At 42.3% G+C, this 19,238-nt stretch overlaps 1 protein-coding gene across 1 annotated transcript in view; it reads right to left on the bottom strand.

Moving 5' to 3' along the window:
- CLINT1 (clathrin interactor 1) overlaps positions 1-12,148 on the bottom strand; it is a 46,651-nt gene extending 34,503 nt beyond the window's left edge. The window contains exon 1 of the mRNA XM_058035049.1: positions 12,020-12,148. Within this exon, the coding sequence (XP_057891032.1) occupies positions 12,020-12,060 (41 nt within the window). The 5' untranslated portion in view covers positions 12,061-12,148. The remainder of the gene's footprint in view (positions 1-12,019) is intronic.
- Between the last annotated feature and the right edge of the window lie 7,090 nt (positions 12,149-19,238).

The raw sequence follows: 19,238 nt of genomic DNA, 5'->3' as shown, positions 1-19,238 counted from the left end.
GCAACAATAGCTGCTACACTCAATAGCTCAAATGCACCTGCAGAATTTCCTTTCATATCCAATACTGAAATCCAATCCAGAAGACCATTACATGTCAGACAACATAAGGAAGATGTTGTCTTTATGCAAGATTACATGGAATATGTCTGGACGCCAGGAACTTATTTCTTGACTCCACTGCACACAGACAGAGGAGAACACAATCAAGGTCCTTCAAACTTCTGTTTCAGTGTCTCCAAAACTATCCCCTCCCTCTTCCCAAGAAGGAAGCTACTCAAAACACCAAAACCTTTCCCTGCATCCCACCTTGCTAACAAGAAAGAACAAGAAATTCAACATCTTATAATTAAATTGCAATTAAGACTGCAGTCTCACAGCAGGTACTTTGTACACCTTTAGCATAAGCAAGGCTGTGCAAGGGGAAACCTTCTCAGTATTATCATCTGACAATTTCAAAAGATGTCCATTATATTATGGAAAGACTGAAGGCAAGTATGCAGTGATAATTCTGCAGAATAAGCTGGGAGCATCCAAGATTTTACAGGTAGAGCCAAAATAAAGTTTAAAAAAAAAAACAACCAAAAAAAAGCCCCAAATACTTTCCTACTTCAGATTCTTCATTTGTTAATAAACCTGAATTATGACATTTCTTCTCTGCTACAAGTTTATCCAAGAATAAAAAGTAATCACCATAATCCTAAATAGACTAAACTTGCTCAATACCAATTGTCTTAAGTAATTTTATTTTCCATGAAGGTAGGTTACAACCTTGCAGTCCTTCTGTTGCTGTATTAAGCACCTGAACAAAGAAATTTTGGTTAATAGTTAATGGCAGTGTCCTTCCAGAGCTATTCAGAGCTGAGTATCTAAAAATGGGCACGAGCAGTAAGAACACAGCATTCAGAACAAGTATTGCAACAGCAATGTCATTTTAATGTTATTTCATTAAAATTTTTAGGTTGCTATCTCACATTAACTAAAAAGCTTGGCAAACAAAACCCCACAAGTTCAGCACTTTGACTGAGAGCAAGTCTTTTGTGAAACGAATCTGGTCAATTACAGACAAATTAACTTTCACATTTCCAAGCCACGTTTATTTGTGGAGGATAATGATGTTTCCTCTCCTTTCATAGGTATCCCTTTGTTAAACTGGTTCCTCCAGCAGATCAAGTAACTCATGTCCTAAAAAGGTAACAGGAGCTGCTCCGTTTGCCTCAGAGACCCAGTTTCTGGTTCCTGACCACACAGAGATTGTAATTTCAAATGACACTGTGTATTTGCAACAAACAAATTTCACAATGGCTCAACACGGGTACTATTTATTTATTTACCCACGAATGGTAAATAAGATCACTTGATTTTCTGAGCTAATGTCTGCAGCTACAGGAGTTACAGTTACTGTGTAATTAACAAAAAACAACTCTGGCAGGCTGAAGGCGGACACTGCACTTGCCAATTAGGAGTCTATTAGCACTACGTTTTCAAGCTGTCTCAAGAAATGCAATCAACTGTTTGGTAGCAAGGAGAGCTAGAACATTGTGATAGAAGTTAACTCATATAGGCAATAAATACCTCTGAACAGAGAGTTTCCCCCACACACTTCCCATGATCATATAGAGACACAGTTTAAATAATTCAGTAATTGTCAAAACATGGAATAATTAAAAGTGACAGCAATCTTTCAGATATCAGCTCTATTAGTAGATGTAAGTTACCAAGACTAATTTATTTTTCAGAAGATGCATTCACCTACTGCAACTCCAATAAAACTATTTAAGGTTATCAAAAGCCTTCTTCTCTTCACATCCCAAATGATCTTAGAGAACCTTTCAACAGAGTAGTCTTGGAGAACACAAAACAAAGCACACACCTCCAAAAATCACACAGGGAGGTATCTGTTTACTAAGTATAAAGTAATGTCTTGAGAGGAAACACTGAGCACAGTCTGCAACCTACATCAGGATGACTCTAAACAGCTTGACAGGATGGGGAGAGTAATCACCAAGAAACATATTTGTTGTTCTGACTCAGAATGGAGTAGAGAAAAAAAAAACCCTCCCTAACTCCCAATAGATCTCATCATATTACAACAGATTAAAAAAAATGCAGGCAGTCTCATTAAATAAGTTGAATATACACTAATATTTCTAATTGTATCCCAAATGAACCAGTTAATATCTATTAAGCATGCAGTAAATATTGAACTGGTCAGGATAGGACACACCCTTTGGATAAGGGGAGGAAAAAGTTCAACGACTTTGAGGTGGTTTCCTTATAACTCATAAACAGACCCTGATAACATTGGTGTCACGGTAGTTTCATTCTTAGTGGCAAACCAAACACCTCTAGAAAGATTTAATCTATTTAAAGTAACAGTCTACACAGAATACCCACTTCTCCACTCTGATATAACCCAAATATATATCACCAGTATTTCTATTGCAATAACCTGTAGAAACTGAATTGAAAGCTTCTCATATGAAGATCTGTTGGATCCTGAGATCAATTTGAGCCTGAATGATTCAAAGTAGCCCCACACAAGTCACTAAACTGTATTTCAGTTTACATCCTTTCTCAGAAGTTTGTGAACTTCCAACCAGATTATTGGTGCTAACCCTCCCCATGACAACAGTGATTACAAATAGAAGGGTTGGCTTGGGGCCTTCAAGTAGTGATATATGACAGAACAACCTTAAATAAATTTAAACTTGCAGCTAACAAACCACTAAGGGTAAAGTTTTAAACAACAAAAATGTCTGATCATGGAAAAAGGCTCCCACAGTTGACCTTCCTGTCCTTCGCCATCACCACAAGCATTTGTGGTGCCATGAGCAGATGTTTGCAGAACATGTGGCCAAATCAGTTAGGAACCCTAAAACCATTATGGGGGCTCTTCTAGCTCTTATCAGCAAGAGAGCACAAGCAAATACTGAACCACACACCAGCAGCACAAGGAAGGCAAAGACAGGGAATGGCCAGGTATAAAAATGAGTTAGTTCTGTATTAGTAGAAAAATAATCTTGGAGCTCTTCAACCTGCTTGTGAAATCACAAGCTAAGGGTGTATTGCTCTCAACTTGTACTTTGCCCCCAGCCACTTATTCTTGCCCAAGCACCATTCCCTCCTTTATGCCAGGACAAATATTTGTGTGACGATGGAGTTAACTATACCAGGGAGCCAATCCAGTGGAGAACTAAATTGGCAAAAACAACTGGTTAGTCAGAGATTCTCTCATCAAGCTGAAAGTCTGCAAGTGCCAGCAAAGGGAGAGAAGTGTGCAGGCTGTGGCAGACAGGAGGCTGTGAAACCTCTTTCACCATCAGCCTACGCTTACACTGAGTGTGAAACTACAAACTCTGATTTCATGGCTTGGGTTATGTTTTCTTATTGGTGAAAGTGCTGACTGTGTTTGAGATTTCAGGGCAACTGCAAGGGGAGATTTAACCTTGTGTCCAACGTCCTCCACTTACACAAGAACTTTATGGGTCCCTCTCATCTCCTTTCCCATCTCAACACTGCTTTCTCAAATATGCAACACAATTGCATGGCAAATAAGTTTAGGGAACTAGTCTAACTCAAACCCAGATAATCTAAAAAATCCTTTTGGGAGAGAAAGAGCTTCCAGTTGGGTCTGTTCCTCTTTCCAATTCCTCACACAGGAACCCAAACACCATCATTACACAGCACACAATGCAAGAATAAGTAATGAATACTCTTTCTAACTGGTACTGAAATAATACTCAAGAGTACTCAGAGCATAAGAGTACTTTTATACAGCTTCTGGAAAGAAGCAAGGTACCAACTTGTACCAATTTCACATGACCTTACCTTGGCATATCTTAAAAAAAAAAAAAGTACATCCCAGTTAGAATCAGATCTTGTTTTGCAGAACAGGAGGACCATTTTGCTCTGGAGAGTTCTGCTCTTTCTAAAGAGGCCACCAAGCATCGTTCAAGTTCAGCTGTGTAACAGCTCTTCATTCCAAATGGAACAGGTAAATAAAGCTCCTGCTCCAAACCAAAACACAACAGCAGCTGTCGATCCTTGTGTCTAACTGGGTCCATATTTGACCTGTGTCAATAAGATCCAGATCACTACAAGGAGCTGGAAAAACACCAACTGCAAATCTGACTATTCACTTGGTACATGTGCTACTAATTCTGCTTTTCATTCTCTTGCTCTTCATTAGTTCTGCCTTATAAATACAAAAAATTGAAATAAGCATTTAAAGTCTGTGAAACAGCCAACTTTTAGCAAAATGTTATGCCATTGTACAGCTTTGTATGAGTAAAAAAATACTATTAAAGGGAACAGCTCTTCTCAAGGAGTTTCAATTTCCTGCCCCTCTTCTCTAAATATCATCTCAGTTTAAGTTCAGAGCACACAGGGGTGATTTGGAAGCTGAAGTTCCTCATCAAGCACATGCCAACAAAGTATTTGAAACATACTTGAAGCAACAGGCTAGCAGGCCAGTCACACTCTGTATGTTGGATATGAGCTCAAACTGGAATTCTTGCATTATGACTTGGGACAAGCTGTACTCACACTTCAGAATAATCAGTGAAAGATATTCCAAAAGTTTCAGAATGAAGCATACAACTCTCAATCATTACATTTTTGTGTTCTTCATCCTGTGAAGCAATGCTTCACTCATTCTCCAATGGCTCATCTTTGTTTTTAGAAATAAACATCATTTTCATATAAATACAGAAATTCGTTTAACACTTGAAATGAATGGAGACAAATATAAAAGAATCAGATCAGCATTTTAAGATTGTATTTTAGGACAACTGCAACACTTATAGTTGCACACTGAAATAGCAAAGCCTGAGGAGAGAAAGCAGTAGTGTGTCCAATGCTTTGGAAGTAATTATACCTTGTATATGAAATAATTATGCAAATCAGCTAATATTCTGTAATACACTAACTGGCAACACAACCAAGAGAATTAGCACAGAACTGAGTTAAGCACCTTGATCCTTTTGCTCTCAGCTGCACACAGTGATGTAGGTAAGGCTCTTATCCTTGACCAGCTTCATGCAGGAGCCCAGTCCTGCTTGGCAAGGACACACAAAACTCTGCTTTAGAGACATTTCAAGAACGCAGAAGTTGTCACACATACATCACTCAGATTCCTTGAAAATACATTAAGCCAACACCTGAGCTGGCCTTACACAACACAATACAGACTATTGTCAGCTACCACAGGGTGGAAAATGGCAATAACACATTTGAAGGAGCACCAACAAAAGCACCACTTGGAGTGTGCTGATGAAACTCTGTGCTTGGCCACAACTACCCTATGCCAACTCTTAATAAATCCATCAGCTTGTCATATTTGCCTGTTTGATGGATTACTGAATATTCAAACAAGAGAACACTGTACCTATGTATGTGAGATAACAGAGCATAATACTTTCAGAGATGCTTATCTCCCATACTCAATTACATGGCCCAAAGACTAGAACCCTTTCTCCTCCTTATTAACACCAGCAACTTTCTGCAAGTTTTTTAAGGGAAGGAGGAAGGCCTGCAGAGGTAACTTGCTGTTACAAGTACTTGGCAGACACAGCCATGCCTGGCTGCAGAGCCAAATGCTATACTCAAATCCAGCCCTCCTTTGTATTGCCAAGACTTTCTTCTCTCTCTCTCAGCTCTCTGGTAACCAGGCAGAGGACAAACACTTCCAGGGCTGAGGATCATCATCATCATCTACCTTGTAATAGTAATACAAAATGCTGTTCTTAAAGCAGTTATCAGCAGGGCACCTCTTCAGCAGCAATAGGAGAATAACTCATGCAGTGAGGGTTAACTAACTGTCCCTTACATAAAACTGAGGAAGCGTTCACTGCCCTGAAGATCTTGCTTATGCAAACCAAAATAAATCTTAAATACAGAGAAAACTAAATGATCCTGGGACTGAAGCAAAAGAGTTTACAAGAGATTCAGATAGCAATGGACAAATGTTCGACAGTCATTTACTCTTCTGCTGGATATATTTTATGATGGATCATTTACAATAATACCTGCTATTACTGAATGAGCAAACAGCATTTCATTAAAGAGCTCAGGAGTCTGGGTGGACAAATGCACCAACCACAAGAAAATTGCCTGTAAATAAGAACAATTAGAGGCACATTAAAAAGAGAAAGTAGTTAGGCTGGGGGACTGAAAACCCCCAGCTAAGGGTACATGGGGTCCTGCCTATTTGTGGCCAAACATGAGCATTCCAAAGGCAGAGAGCAATCAAAAGTCAATGCAAGGTCTGTAATTGTAGGGTAAATGACTGGGGTGCACTTATCACATCAGTGTCCTACATGAGGCAGCAGACAGCAACAGGAGACTGGAAGTCAACAAATGCAGATTTTTAACTGTTACCAGCACAACGTGAAGTGGTTTACTTGACAGAATTATCTTACCAGCTTCCCTCATCTGTGACCTGGGAGTGAAGTGCAGGGTCTCATTACATGCTTTAGGTTACAACAGCAAGAAATTGCAACAACAATAGAAACAGTAATTCATGCTATTTTACCAATAATTTACCCTCCTCTTTACAGATGGTACAATTAGAAGCACTAAAGAAAACATGCTGTTTATCAACCAGAACTTGTCCCCTGCCTAGTTCTATTGGAGCTCATGACAACAGCTCCTTTAATCCTTCCTTCTCCCCAAACACTAAAAATCCTCTCTTTGCATAGCTGTAGCAAACGAATAAATAACAGAGGACCCAAGTGGCTACATCTAAAATACACTTTAAAGTGTTATAATGCTTCCTTTTTACAATCAATTCTAAACAAGACTATTTGCTCTCCATTTAAAAAGAAATTAAACTATTATATACTGGGCAATTCATCAAGCTTGTGAAGCACATGGAAACAGCTCTGCAACACAAGGGAGTGCAAACACATTCCTGCTGGGCCACTAGAAAGGTGTGGCTAGAGCAGTAGTAGCAAAGCTGGGCTCAGGTGGACAAAACTGAGCTGGAAGGAGCACAGAACAAAACAGGAATATGGCAACTGTCATATCCCTATTACTAGCAAGAAATTCACATTCCTTTAACTTTTAAGTAAGTGACAACTACCTTACCTGAATTAAAGAACATCTGGATAATACTGTCCTAACTACATTCAGATCTGTCACCTTCACCCCTCTTTTATGAGACTGTTTATTATCCTGTGATGTGTGGAAAGGTGCTTAAAAGGAGCTCCCTCACATTAAGGTCATGCATGCAGAAAATCCCAAAAGCTAAGAATGGCAATGGAATGTTAAAGAAAGTGGCTCTGAGGTCTCACCACACTGTTACAGAGGCAGCAATCTGATCTCAATGGGTCCAAAGGTTTTCCAGCCTGCCTGCTGCATGTCCTACATGTCTGTGACAGAAACCAGGCAGCAAAAATGTTAACATGACATATAAAGAGAGAAGTTATTGCAATGAGGAGCCCAGCTGGCCTTGTTACCTATAAACACACAAACAGTGTTCTGCTTTAAGCTGAACCCCTTGTGCAGGTTAACAACATACAGGAACCTTTCAGAAAAATCAGAATCAGCAGTTTCTGCTTCAAGAAGAGGAAACTCAACAGAACTAAAAAGAGATGATGGGCTGACTTTTGAACTTGGCCACCAGGCAAGCTGATATCTCCAAGTTCCTGACAAGTTAAAATGTGTTTTAGCAGGAATTTTTAATATTCCTTGTTTTTTTTTTTTTTTGTGTTTTTTTTTTTTTTTTTTTTTTTAAGCCATAGGGTTTTCTTTGTAGAGCTCCCCTAGAAATCTCACAGGGAACACAAAGCACAACATGTTCTTGTCCAGTAAGACTTAAAAGTGAAGTTACCAAGTTGCATAACACTCTGTATTTCCACAGCCAGGACTCCTGAACACATTCTCAGTGACCACAACAGCTTTTGCCAGCTCTGTTATCACACAGTGAGGAGAAACTTGGTTGAGTCCCTTGGTGATTGGATTATCAAAGTACTGATACACCTATACCAATAAAAATATGACTTTCCTGGTGCAAGCTGCCCTACACAGTAGCAGGCAGGCTGCAGATCCTCGGTCTCCTGCAGCTCACAAGCAGTAAATGCAACACTGGGCCTCAAGTTTCATCACAAGTGCAGGATTGTTTCAAGCAGGCATGGGGTAACCTGAACTCTGCCATGGTGCCACAATAGCTGGCACTGCTCTCACCACAGCATCCAGAGACAAAGCTGCAGAGCAGGGGAGGGAGGCAGACCAGACTCCTTCCCACCTGCCAAATGTTCCTGCAGCTCACACTCCCACCAGCAGCTCCAGTGTGTGACATGTGTCTCTGTGTCTGTCACAGCGACTGGCCACCTCCTGCTGCAATGCTGAGGGACACAGCACACTGCAGCCCTCAGCTGAGCCTGTGACAAAAGAGAATGGAACAAGAAATCTCTGCCATTGCCTCAGGAGTGACTCAGAACTGCCACCTGACTCACCAACTTTGCACCAAGCACCACCCTGGCCCTGAGCCATCAGAAACCTCTGCCATTTAAACAGTGCTCACTGTCCTGGAGCCAACGAGCTGAGCACAGAGGGCTGCATTTATTTTCCAACTGTTTCGTTTACTTTTCAAATTCAGTTTTGAATTACTGGGGAAAAAGAGCCCATACAAGTGAACACAAAAGTGGAAAGCTGGCTTCTTAAGTTAATTTATTCACATAATAATAAGAAATAGAATTTACTACAGAAGAAATAAGAGTACATAGACCTGCACATTCTAAATATAAACTAACCAGGAATTTAATATAATTTCACACACTTTAAGAACTCTTGAACACACTGCAGTACCCATTAAGAGACTGGAGGGTGGAAGAATTTTGACAGTTATTTTGAAATTACAAGAATAAACCTCGTGACAAGCAGATTTTACTAGGTACATACAGGTTTTATTATAACTGTTTATTGCAACCTCACTTACAATGCCCAGCCAGAAACAAGGTATTACTGTTCAAACCTAATCAAGGTACTTAATATTTAAAGGAGGGAGCTGCACTGGCATTGAAAAGCAGTGAAGTTAACAAAGGGCAGAACAAGACACACAACAAAAGGATTCCACCACATCCTAGAGCAGTAAATCCAATACTCTACCAGAGCCTTCCTCCTAAACTTCAAATACAATAGGACCACCACTCAATATCTAAATAACTGTCTCGTGCACAACAGGATGCAGGTCCATACTTTGGAGTTACTAGAAAATGCTACCATAAAAATAAGAGGTGATTGTGAAGGGAATTACAAAGCAGAATTTACCTGATGAACTTAATTGCCCAATTCCAGCCACACAAAAGAACATACAGAGACCAAATACTTCAAAAATACTAAACATAAACTTGAATTTCTGGTATGTATTTTGCAGCTGCTAAGTTATCTTTTGGTTCTAAGACTGATGAATATTAACAGGTTACCATTTTTACCTGGCTTTTAGCATTTAAAGTAACCTACAGCTGTTTATCATCACTTACAGAACCTTCACACACCAAAGTATCTGAGAATTGTGTAAGAAAAGTCCTTCATGTTGAAATAGCTGACCTAACCAAGCTCTCAGTCACTGAAGCACAAATAAGGATAACAAAATAAACCTCAGATGAGTAAACTGAAACTCTAAGATAAGTATCAGCTGAATATGAAACCAAGATGCAGAGCTCTAAACCACTATCAAAGCTATCAAAGAAAATTTCAAGCTATTTGCACATTTTCAAAATCCCCATATAACCATATTCCCTTTTTAAGGAAAGAAGGGCAGTTTCTTGCTGAAGTTCAGTTTGCTGCTGCCACAGCATCAGCTGTTATTTATGAGGCAGATCAGATTATATCATTTAGCTTCCTCTGCAGAGAATTTTGTAAGTCATGGCCTTAAGACAGAAGACATTATGACAAATCTGCACCACACACAATGGGACTATTGATCCTGATGTCTCTAAATACTATTTACTCTGCAGGCTCCACCTTCCCCTGCCCCTCCTCTCCCCCTTTTTTTAATAAACAATCTGCTTTATTTGGATGTTATTCCCATAAAACTGAGGTTTATTTAAAAAACCACGTTTTTTATTATTGGAAATGTTGCACCTGTTCTGGAAACAGAATGTCTTTTCCAATTCAGATTTTGATGTAGTGTTGGACTTACTTATACCCTTAGAAGTAAACATTTTAAAACCAGTGTCAATGTTATAATGCTACAGTGATCATTAATCCTACAGACAAAAAAAGTACACAAGTAAAACTTTGAAAAAACTTTATTTCTCTGCAAGGTCCTGGAACTCAAGTCAGGGTTGTGCTCCTAAATACCTCATCTGTCACATTTTATTAAAACTACTTTACCCAGGGCTGACTTTGTATACAAGAAGCTGTAAAAAGTAAATAACTTCCTCAGGACAAGACTTAATCACAGTGGTTTTGAATGTCATCCAAATCTTGGCCTAGAAAAGTCTCAGTCTAGTACAAAGCACCTTGAGCAGAACAGTTGATTATCATGAATAAGCTGACACTTCTCTTCAGTTTGCCTTTATCTTTAAGCCTATACATCACACAGGCCCTTTAAAAACTTGTTTGGAGAAACAAACATTTCTAAAGAAGTTTACAACAGAACCTCAGTGTTGAAAGACTTTTGACTTGTAAGGACAGGTACAGCTGTTTGTCATTAATATCATCTGGTATATACCAATCTACAGACCTCAGCCAGCTATTCCTCTTAGCATTCCAGAATTCATAGAACACAGAATGGTTTGGATTGGAAAGTAACTTTAGGGAGCATCTAGGCCAACCCCCTGCCATGAGCAGGGACATCTTCAACCCTCAGAATTCCTGGGGTTGGAAGGGAGCTCTGGAGACCACCCAGTCCCACCCCCTGCTAAAGCAGGTACACCTGGAGCAGGTTGCACAGGCTCACATCCAGCCAGGTTTGGAAGATCTCCAGAGAAGGAGACTCCACAACCTCTCTGGACAGGCTGTTCTAGTGCTCTGTCACCCTGAAAGTAAAGAAGCTTTTCCTTATATTTACACAGAACTTCTGTGTTTCAGTTTGTGCCCACTGCCCCATCACTGAGCACCACTGGAAAGAGTGATGGAGAAGTGCTCCAAACTTTCTCCTACAGACTTATTGTTTGATTGAGGAAGCAAAACAACCTCTGCTAAGTTCTCCAGCATACCAAATTTTTCTCATGCCAAAAATGAAGGAGTGGCTGACACACGCAGCAGTAACATCATGCTCTCCATCTGCAACAACGATCACGCTAACCAAGTCCATAGACAAGAATTCAGCTGGAGGAGGCTCCATTCAAGGAAATAAACTCGTAAATATCTGAGCTATTTAAATGTGTAAGGGGTGTGAACGGGCATCTCAGCCCAATACCACTCTGAACGCCCGGGGTTGGGAGTCAATGGCAATGGCAGCCCAACCTGCCCTTAGGAAGGAGAGAAACACTTTAAAGAGCATGTGGTGACTTGGAAGGCTCTCTGAAACCTGCAGGTGATTCCTTACCTCCCTCCTGCTTTGAGAGAATTCCCTGTTCCCCCTCAGGGGCCTAAGGGCCACGCTGGGAGCCAGTCCAGCAGAGCCAGACTCCAAGGGCTCGTACACCGAACCGGGCACACACAGACGGAACCCTGGCACAGGAGGGGGCACACGAAGCTGAAACGCTGATCGCCAAGAGCTGGAAGGGCCCAGATGCGCCCGAAAGGGGCGGGAAAGTAGCCAGCCATAATGGAAAGGCCACAGACTACCTGAACAGCAACCCCTGGCCGCCTGCAACCCCGGAGGGACCACAAGGCCACGCCGAGAGGACGCTCAGGGGCGACCCCGGGCAGTCACCGGGGGATAGGGACGGGAGCAGGGAGAGACAGCGGGGCCGGGGTCAGCCGGGCACAGAGGGGGTGTGAGGCCGCCACCTCAGCAGGGGAGGGGCCGCGGCCATGTTGGGGGGGGGCGGGGGGAACGCGGGCCCGGCTGAGGGGCCACGGCCGAGCCGCCCCCGGCCCCCCGCGCGCGCCCCGCCGTACTTACGCCTTGTCCACCAGCTCCCGCACTTTCCACATGTTCAACATGGAGCCGACCTCCCGGAGACCCGCCCGGTCTCGCTCCCTCCGCCGCCGGCCCCAGGAGGCCCCGCTCGCCGCGCTCCGGCCGCCGCCGCCTCCGCCAAGCAGGGGACGCGGCGCCGCTCCCGGAAATGAAGGATCGGGCAGCCCCGCGGGGTGCTGGGAAATGAAGTCTTGGGGAGGGAGGGGCCCGGCGCGGAGCTTGCTGGGCGCCGCGAGGGCTGCCGGGAGTTGTAGTTCGCGGCTCTGTGCGCGGTGCCTGCCGGGAGCGGCGTGAGGGGGGCCGGGCCCGGGTGAAACTGACCGGGCTGAAACTGACGGGGCTGGGATGAAAGTGACTGAGATGGGGTGAAACTGACCGGGTTGGAAGTGACCAGGATGGGACGAGGCTCCACCGGCCGTGTCCTGAGGGCTGAACCGCCGCTCTCACATGGCCGGGACCCCGAGAGGTTGTGCCCGTCTGTGGGGCGCGGACCGCCCGGCTCAAACCCGGTCTCAAAGCTCCCTCACGCCCTTCAGGCTGCAGCCTGCATCCGCAGCCCGGCGAGGCTGAGGATGGAAAAAGGCTGTGAAATTGTTGGTTAAAAGTCAAAACACTGCCGTAAAACCCATTTTGGACCAGAATGTGGTTTTATATTCGGCTTTCAGCGCGCGGAACTCGTTTCAGAGCAGCATTCTGCCCTTATGGCCGTCCATCTGCTGATCGTGGTGTGCGGCCTGGGGTGAATTGCTGCTGGAATTTCCAGATCCCCCGGCCCCAGATTTTGCAAAGAAACTGCTGGAAAAGCAGAGGGGAGGGTGCAGCATGTGGGCTGCCCACCGAGGCACTGCACAGGCAGGAGCCTTGTTTGCACTTTTGGAGAAAGACCAAGCTGATAAAACCCAGGGAACAATCACCCACATAAAAACTAACTCAGGAGAATATTGCCTGTTTTAACATAGTTGCCAACAGGCAAGATCATCTTCAAATATCGTCCATGCAGGCACTGAGCAGGAATCAGTTTCAATGAAAACAGCAAAGTCATCAAAGTGAGTTTTCAATCAGGATTGTCAGTTTCATTACATACATTTATTTTCTTACACATTGTATTTAATATGGTTTTTTAATGACCCAGTTCCATTCTTGATGTATGTTTTTTGTTTGTGTGTTTGTGTCATATATTTTGCCAAAAGACAATATACATCTGCAAACTTTTATCCAAATACAAATGTAAAATATTTTCTTTTAGTTATTGTGTAAGAGCTGGCAAAAACAAGGCATGAGAAAGACCAGTTGCAATGGCACTTGCTACTCTAACAAGTCAGTTCTTTTAAAAGTTAGTTTTTCTAAAAACTTGTCAGGAAAGCTAAACAGCTCAACTCCTGCCCATTTTCTGACACCCACTGTATCTTTTCACACAGACACTCTCATGGCTTCTGTCTCCTGAACATGTCCATGAAATCTATTTGAATATAAAAACTTCCTGAACAGATCATCAAATCCAGCATCCTGTTCCTAACAGCAGTATTAGAGGTTCATTAAGGTGAAGGATGTGGATGGATCAGACCTCAGGTACATCTTTCAAATGTTCGTTTTCCTGTGGCTTAGGGACTCAGTTCTGATGTAAAGTTTTCATGCTAAAACTTTAGGAGCAGTGGATGGACTTTTATTTTATGGATTTTATTGATTGCTTTTTGAGCCTTTTTAGATGAATCTACGCTACACCTCGTGGCAAATGAATTCAGTGTTCTGTCACATGACAAAATGGTTCCTTTTGTGTATTTTAAATTGTCTGCTTCATGGCCTTACCAGTTCAAGTAGTGTGACAATTGGTACATAACAATTCCCTAGCACTCTTTTCCTTGTCAGCTGCAAATTTAGAAATCTGTTAATTTCTTACTGCATTGTTTATTACTGCCTAAGACTTGCAATGTACTTAATTTCTGCAGAAGGCTATGACCAGCCTAGAGATGTTTTATTGTGGGGGGATAGAATATAAAGATAGTGCAGAAGTTGGTCTCACACCTGAGGAGGTGCAGCTGCACTAATCACCAAAGATTAGGAACAGGCCTGCCCTTAACAGGCCACAGGTGTGTCCAATTAGGATGAGTGCTACAAAAGAGTGGCTTAGCTGGGTGAGGGGAGAGTTGCAGTTTGTCGGTTGTGCTGTGAAGAAGGAGGAGTCAGTGCTGTGAGGAGCTGACCACGAGGGATCACTGAGAAGGTATGGGAGCTTTGCAATAAGATGATAAAGTTTATGGCTTCTTTTTTTTCTCAGCTCCCTTCATAGGAGTTCTTAACAGTGTTTTCATTTTTGAATGCTACTGAACCCTGAGGTGATATTTTAACCTGCAGCACAATACCTGTGGTGGCTGTGGCTGGTGTGTAACTGAGCTCAGCACCACTTTTGCTGCCCCACAAATGAGAGTTGTGTGGCTGTTGAGCACTGGGAGGAGGGAGTTGCATGATTTCCTACTGTAACACCTAGAAAAGCAAGCTGGGTGAACACTCCTGTTGTTCAATATCAGCCTTTTGGTTTTTTCTGTAAGTGCACTGATATTTGTCTTCAGGAGCCAATGATGTTTATAACCTCTGTTTAATGAAGAAACAGCAGAAAGTACAGTAATTGGAGCCTGCAGAATTGCACCTTTCCTGATTGGCTGGAAATGTTGTTGTTTTTAAGTGTGGCTTCAGTCCCTATTGGATCAAGATCAGGTTTCTAAATGCAGTTCTGATGAACTGCAAATTCCCCAGATTCTGCTGTGGTGCAATGAAATTGATGTTCTTGTTAGAGCTGGTTTCCTTGAGCAGCTGCAGAGTTCTGAGTGCTGGGGCAGAGCTGCCAACTCATGGGGGGCTGCCAGAGGCAGATTCCAGGGTCCAGACTCAGCCACACCTCAGAGTGCACCTATCCCCAAAATCAACTGTACCCACTCCTTACTACTTTCCCATCAGGGGTAACATTTGAATTGAAACGTTAAGGGTCGTTAAGGGTCAAAAGCCATCAGGATTTGGCTGATTTGTTTGTTTTATAGAAATTATTGTTTCCACGTGAAAATAAAAAATTTATAGCCCACTGTAGTCTCACACTTCAGAAAAAAAAAAGAGAATTGTGAAGAGTATTTTAGGTGCAGGCATTGGAGAATAACAATATGCAGAAGAAAGAAAGGCTGAAGCAGGGATTTCAAAGATGAAGGTGAGCTTCTTCTGAGCATTGCTTGCTATGTCTGGATGCAGTAATGGGGCAAGAAGAGATGACTGGCATTTATTGTCAATTTTAAGGTGTAGTAAAAAGCAGGTCTTTATGTGACATTGAATGCAACATGAGTGACAGTAATTTTGCCATCCCCATTCTGTCAGCTGCTGATAAAGTGCATGAGCATATGTATAATTTCTGAATGATGTGAAGACACTTTCTGGTTCATAAGTAATTCCTTTAAAAAAAAGAATCTGATCGGTGAAGGGAGAGGGTAATGCAGTTTCAAAGCAATGTAATATTCAGCATAACAGGTAGTACTTGTAACATATATCATGTAGAGGAACTGTACTTTATTATAATTTGAGCCATCAATTACAGGAGAAGCAGTTAGAGAAATCGAACTAATTTGAGCACTGCAATAGAGTTTGCACCTGGCTATTCCAGAAGTTAATATGGGCCATTTGGTGCACAAAAAGTCTTGCACATTCCAAACGCCTGGAGAGCAATATTGTTGTTAATATCAACCATATTAATGCACAGTAGAGACATGTCCAAGTCAGTGATTAATTTACAATTAAAATTCAAGGGGGGGAAAGAGGAATGTCAAGGAAAATCTCTTTGTGGCAGCATAGGGAGGCTATGGCACAGACTGAGGAACTTTTCATTTAAAGCAGTATTTCCATGATTTCATAAAGCTCTACTTTTTACCCACTTACACAGCTGAAATCTGAATTTCATAAAGTAAGTTTGTTCTAAGAATTAGTCAGTAGGGCAGAAGCAACGCTGGGATAATACTTCCTGTTTGTAGGCTGGTTACCATCCAGGCTTTTCTAAAAAATTGCGGCTTCTCTGAGTCCAAATGTGTCTTTCTGTAACACATCCCAGCCACACAAACATCATATTCCAACCAGAGAGTCCCTAGGTGGGCTGTTTCAGAACCTGCATTCCTGCTGTGCCACAGAATGGCTTTGCCTCTGCTGAAATTCTCCAGTCCCTTCAATGGGTGTAGAGCTGCTTGTGAAGCTTCCACTACCTGAGCCCACACCACTCTCATTTAAGGAGAAAATCTTGAGGGGTGGGCAGTAACAGGGAATATTGGCAGGGAATGGTGGAAAATGTGGGGGGAGTGAAAAAAGTACTGAGTGATGTTCCAGTGTTATCCCTCCTCACACTGCCCTGCTGAGAAGATCCACCCATTTACAAACAGCCTTTGCATGGCCTGGACCTGTCTCACTGTAAAGGAATGTAGGTAGCAAACTTCAAAGTTTTTTAAGAAGTGAAGATGATTCTATTTTAAGCTTTAGAACCAAGACTACAACTGCCTGTGTTGTGCTTGTGGAAGACTGGGAGTGCCAGGCAGAGGTGATGATTTATCTCAGAAACTGGGAGGACAACCCTGCCCTTCAGACAGCTTCTTCTGCCAGCAGAGCATGCAGGGAGGCTGAGCTGAATGTTAACTGAATCAGGCTGCACCCTACCCAGTGCTGCTGTTTTTTCTAGCCTGAAGAAATGAAGGTTGATTCCGTAGCGTGGATTTTCACTGTCTCCTCACAGTCTTTTGAAATGCTTGAACCAGTTCATTTAGATGAGGCAGGGGTGGTTTGCTCTCTAAGTGAGTTACAAATTTATGCAGGATTCTTACAAGTTGTCTCAAAATAAATGACTGAACAGGAGAGACTTTATTGTTGCTGCTCCTGAAAAGATGTGCTCAGTCTCTAATGAAAAGCATTTAAGGTCAGAGTTCTCAGGGTTCTCCATTGTCCAGTAGCAGTAAATTCTGGCTTTTCCTGTGCCTGGGGCATTCACAACGTTGCTTTTTTTGTTGTGGATTCCCTGATGTCTGGAAAGGGGTGAATTCCCACTGCCAAAATATTACCATTTAATTATCAAACCAATCAACTGTGAGACAATTGTCCCCAGGGAAGCAATCTTCATTAGTTCCAATTTTTACAGAGTTACTTGGGGTTTTTTTGGTTTCTCATTTTCTCCCACATTAGTAACTGGCTGTGTATGCATGTCTCCAAATTAGGATGGGAATGTGGGGTTTGGGGATTGCCAGTTAATGGATAATCTTAGATGTTCTGAGCTTTCCTTCAGGCTGATGATGTGATCTGATCTGACATTGTTCTTGGGGAGGCTTTGGAGATACAGGCTTTAAAACGTTACCACTGTTAGAAGTTTAAAATACAGGGAAACCCCGTGTGAATTATGTCCTGATGTCACCACAGCTGTCTCTGTCACACCCTTAGACACCTCCTTTAAGTGGATATGGTACTTTCCATGGAAACTTTAGGAGCTTGTATGTGAGAACTGATTCTCAGTAGAATTCTCTCATATGAGCCACACATGATCTTTATTCTTCTCCCAGAAACTCATGTCCAGGTTCCTCAGTCTTTTGTTCCAGCTTTGGTTCATTCTAAGACTCTGTAGCCTGGATTGTTGCTGATTGCTGTTATGCAGCTGTTCTAGTAAGTTATTTTCTCTACTGACAACAATTCACCTCTCTGGCATTAAAACTACACAGGAGGAGGAGAAAAGGACAGGTCACAAATGCTAAGCATTTGTCTTGCTTAGCAGGCTGGGTTTCACGTTCCAAAATGCCTGTGACAGTGGCCAGAGTTAGAGAACTGGTAGCAGAACAGGGCTGAACCAGAAGCACATGCCAGACTAGTGAGGTCAGAATTCTTGGGGATGATTGCAGCCTGTAAGTGTTCCCATTTATTACATTGTCAGTTTGATTGTAGTCCAAGTCACTCAGCTTTGTGCCAGATCCCTGAGCCAGAAAGGTCTTGTTTGCCTGATTTCCTAAGGATACAAATCTTCTGAGATCTCCCTGTCTCTGTATTTGTCTTTCAGTCCCCTTGCAGTTTCTCTTGTGCCAATTTTAATCAGATGAGATACAGGGGTGGCTGGCTTAAGGATTTGAAGTTGTGTTTTGTGAAAATGCACAGCTGTGTGGAGAGAGATACCACAGGAAAGCTCTGTAAGGATGTAGTAGGAGTGGAAAGGCTGTAGTAGGAGTTCAGTTGGATGCTGAGGATCCCCTTGGAGAGCATTCTTACCCATGTTCCTCAGAGAATTTGTTTTACACACAGGAGAATCCAACCACAAGACACAAAAACGAAGAGAGGTCTCCTTTACTGCTCTCTGAAAACCTCATTTCACTTTGCCTAACTGATTAACTGGTGCCATAAATGTCTTGCATAACCCATCAGATAAAGCCCTACTATGGTTTCCTGTCAGCTGTGAACATGAGAGAACAGAGTTGTAGTCTTCCTTCTTTGTGCATCTATTAGGCTCAAAACAGCCATAAGAAATGGCAATTCAAAGTCATCCTCCAGCTGTGGTCCAGGGCAGCTGCTCTTTGGTAAGGCAGAGAAACATGGTCAAAGAAATCCCTGCAGCTTTTTCCCTTAAAGGTCATGGTATGTATTTTCATGGATGCAAGCTAACAAAAAACCCAGGGAGAACTGAAAGCAGTGCTTGAACAGACAAAAATTAGTCTCATTTTCATTTTGGCTGGAAATGAAAACTGGCACAGTAACACTACACAGGATGGTCTTCAAAATCCCCTTTTCGGAATATTTAGCTGGACTTGGATCAAAACACAGTAGATGGAGACATTTTCACAGACTGGCAGACTGGGACTCTCCAGGCTGGAATTATCTGGCCAGTTTTAGTCAGAGGAACTGGCTTTCTATCTCAAAGTGGGAGACAATGCCTTAAAGTGCTGCTTTTTTTTTTTTTTTCACTCCCTGCATTTTTTAATTAGATCGTGTTTCAAAGAAAAGAATGGAGAAAAGTGCTGCTGATTTTTCTACCTTCAAATAATAATCAAGAAAGTGCTGTTTAATGAGTTTCTTTTCTCTGTATTAGTTTACTTAGTAATTTATATGCATCAACAGGAAAACAGTGCAAATACAAGTCTCGTCATGAAGAGTTCCCACCTGAGTAACTTCTGTTAGGGGGAAGAAATGGTGTTTTAGAAATTGATTTCCATGTTTC

Source organism: Melospiza georgiana, chromosome 15 (assembly GCF_028018845.1).
Source record: "Melospiza georgiana isolate bMelGeo1 chromosome 15, bMelGeo1.pri, whole genome shotgun sequence".
Lineage (NCBI taxonomy): Eukaryota > Metazoa > Chordata > Aves > Passeriformes > Passerellidae > Melospiza > Melospiza georgiana.
This window is presented reverse-complemented; position numbering and strand designations above follow the sequence as displayed.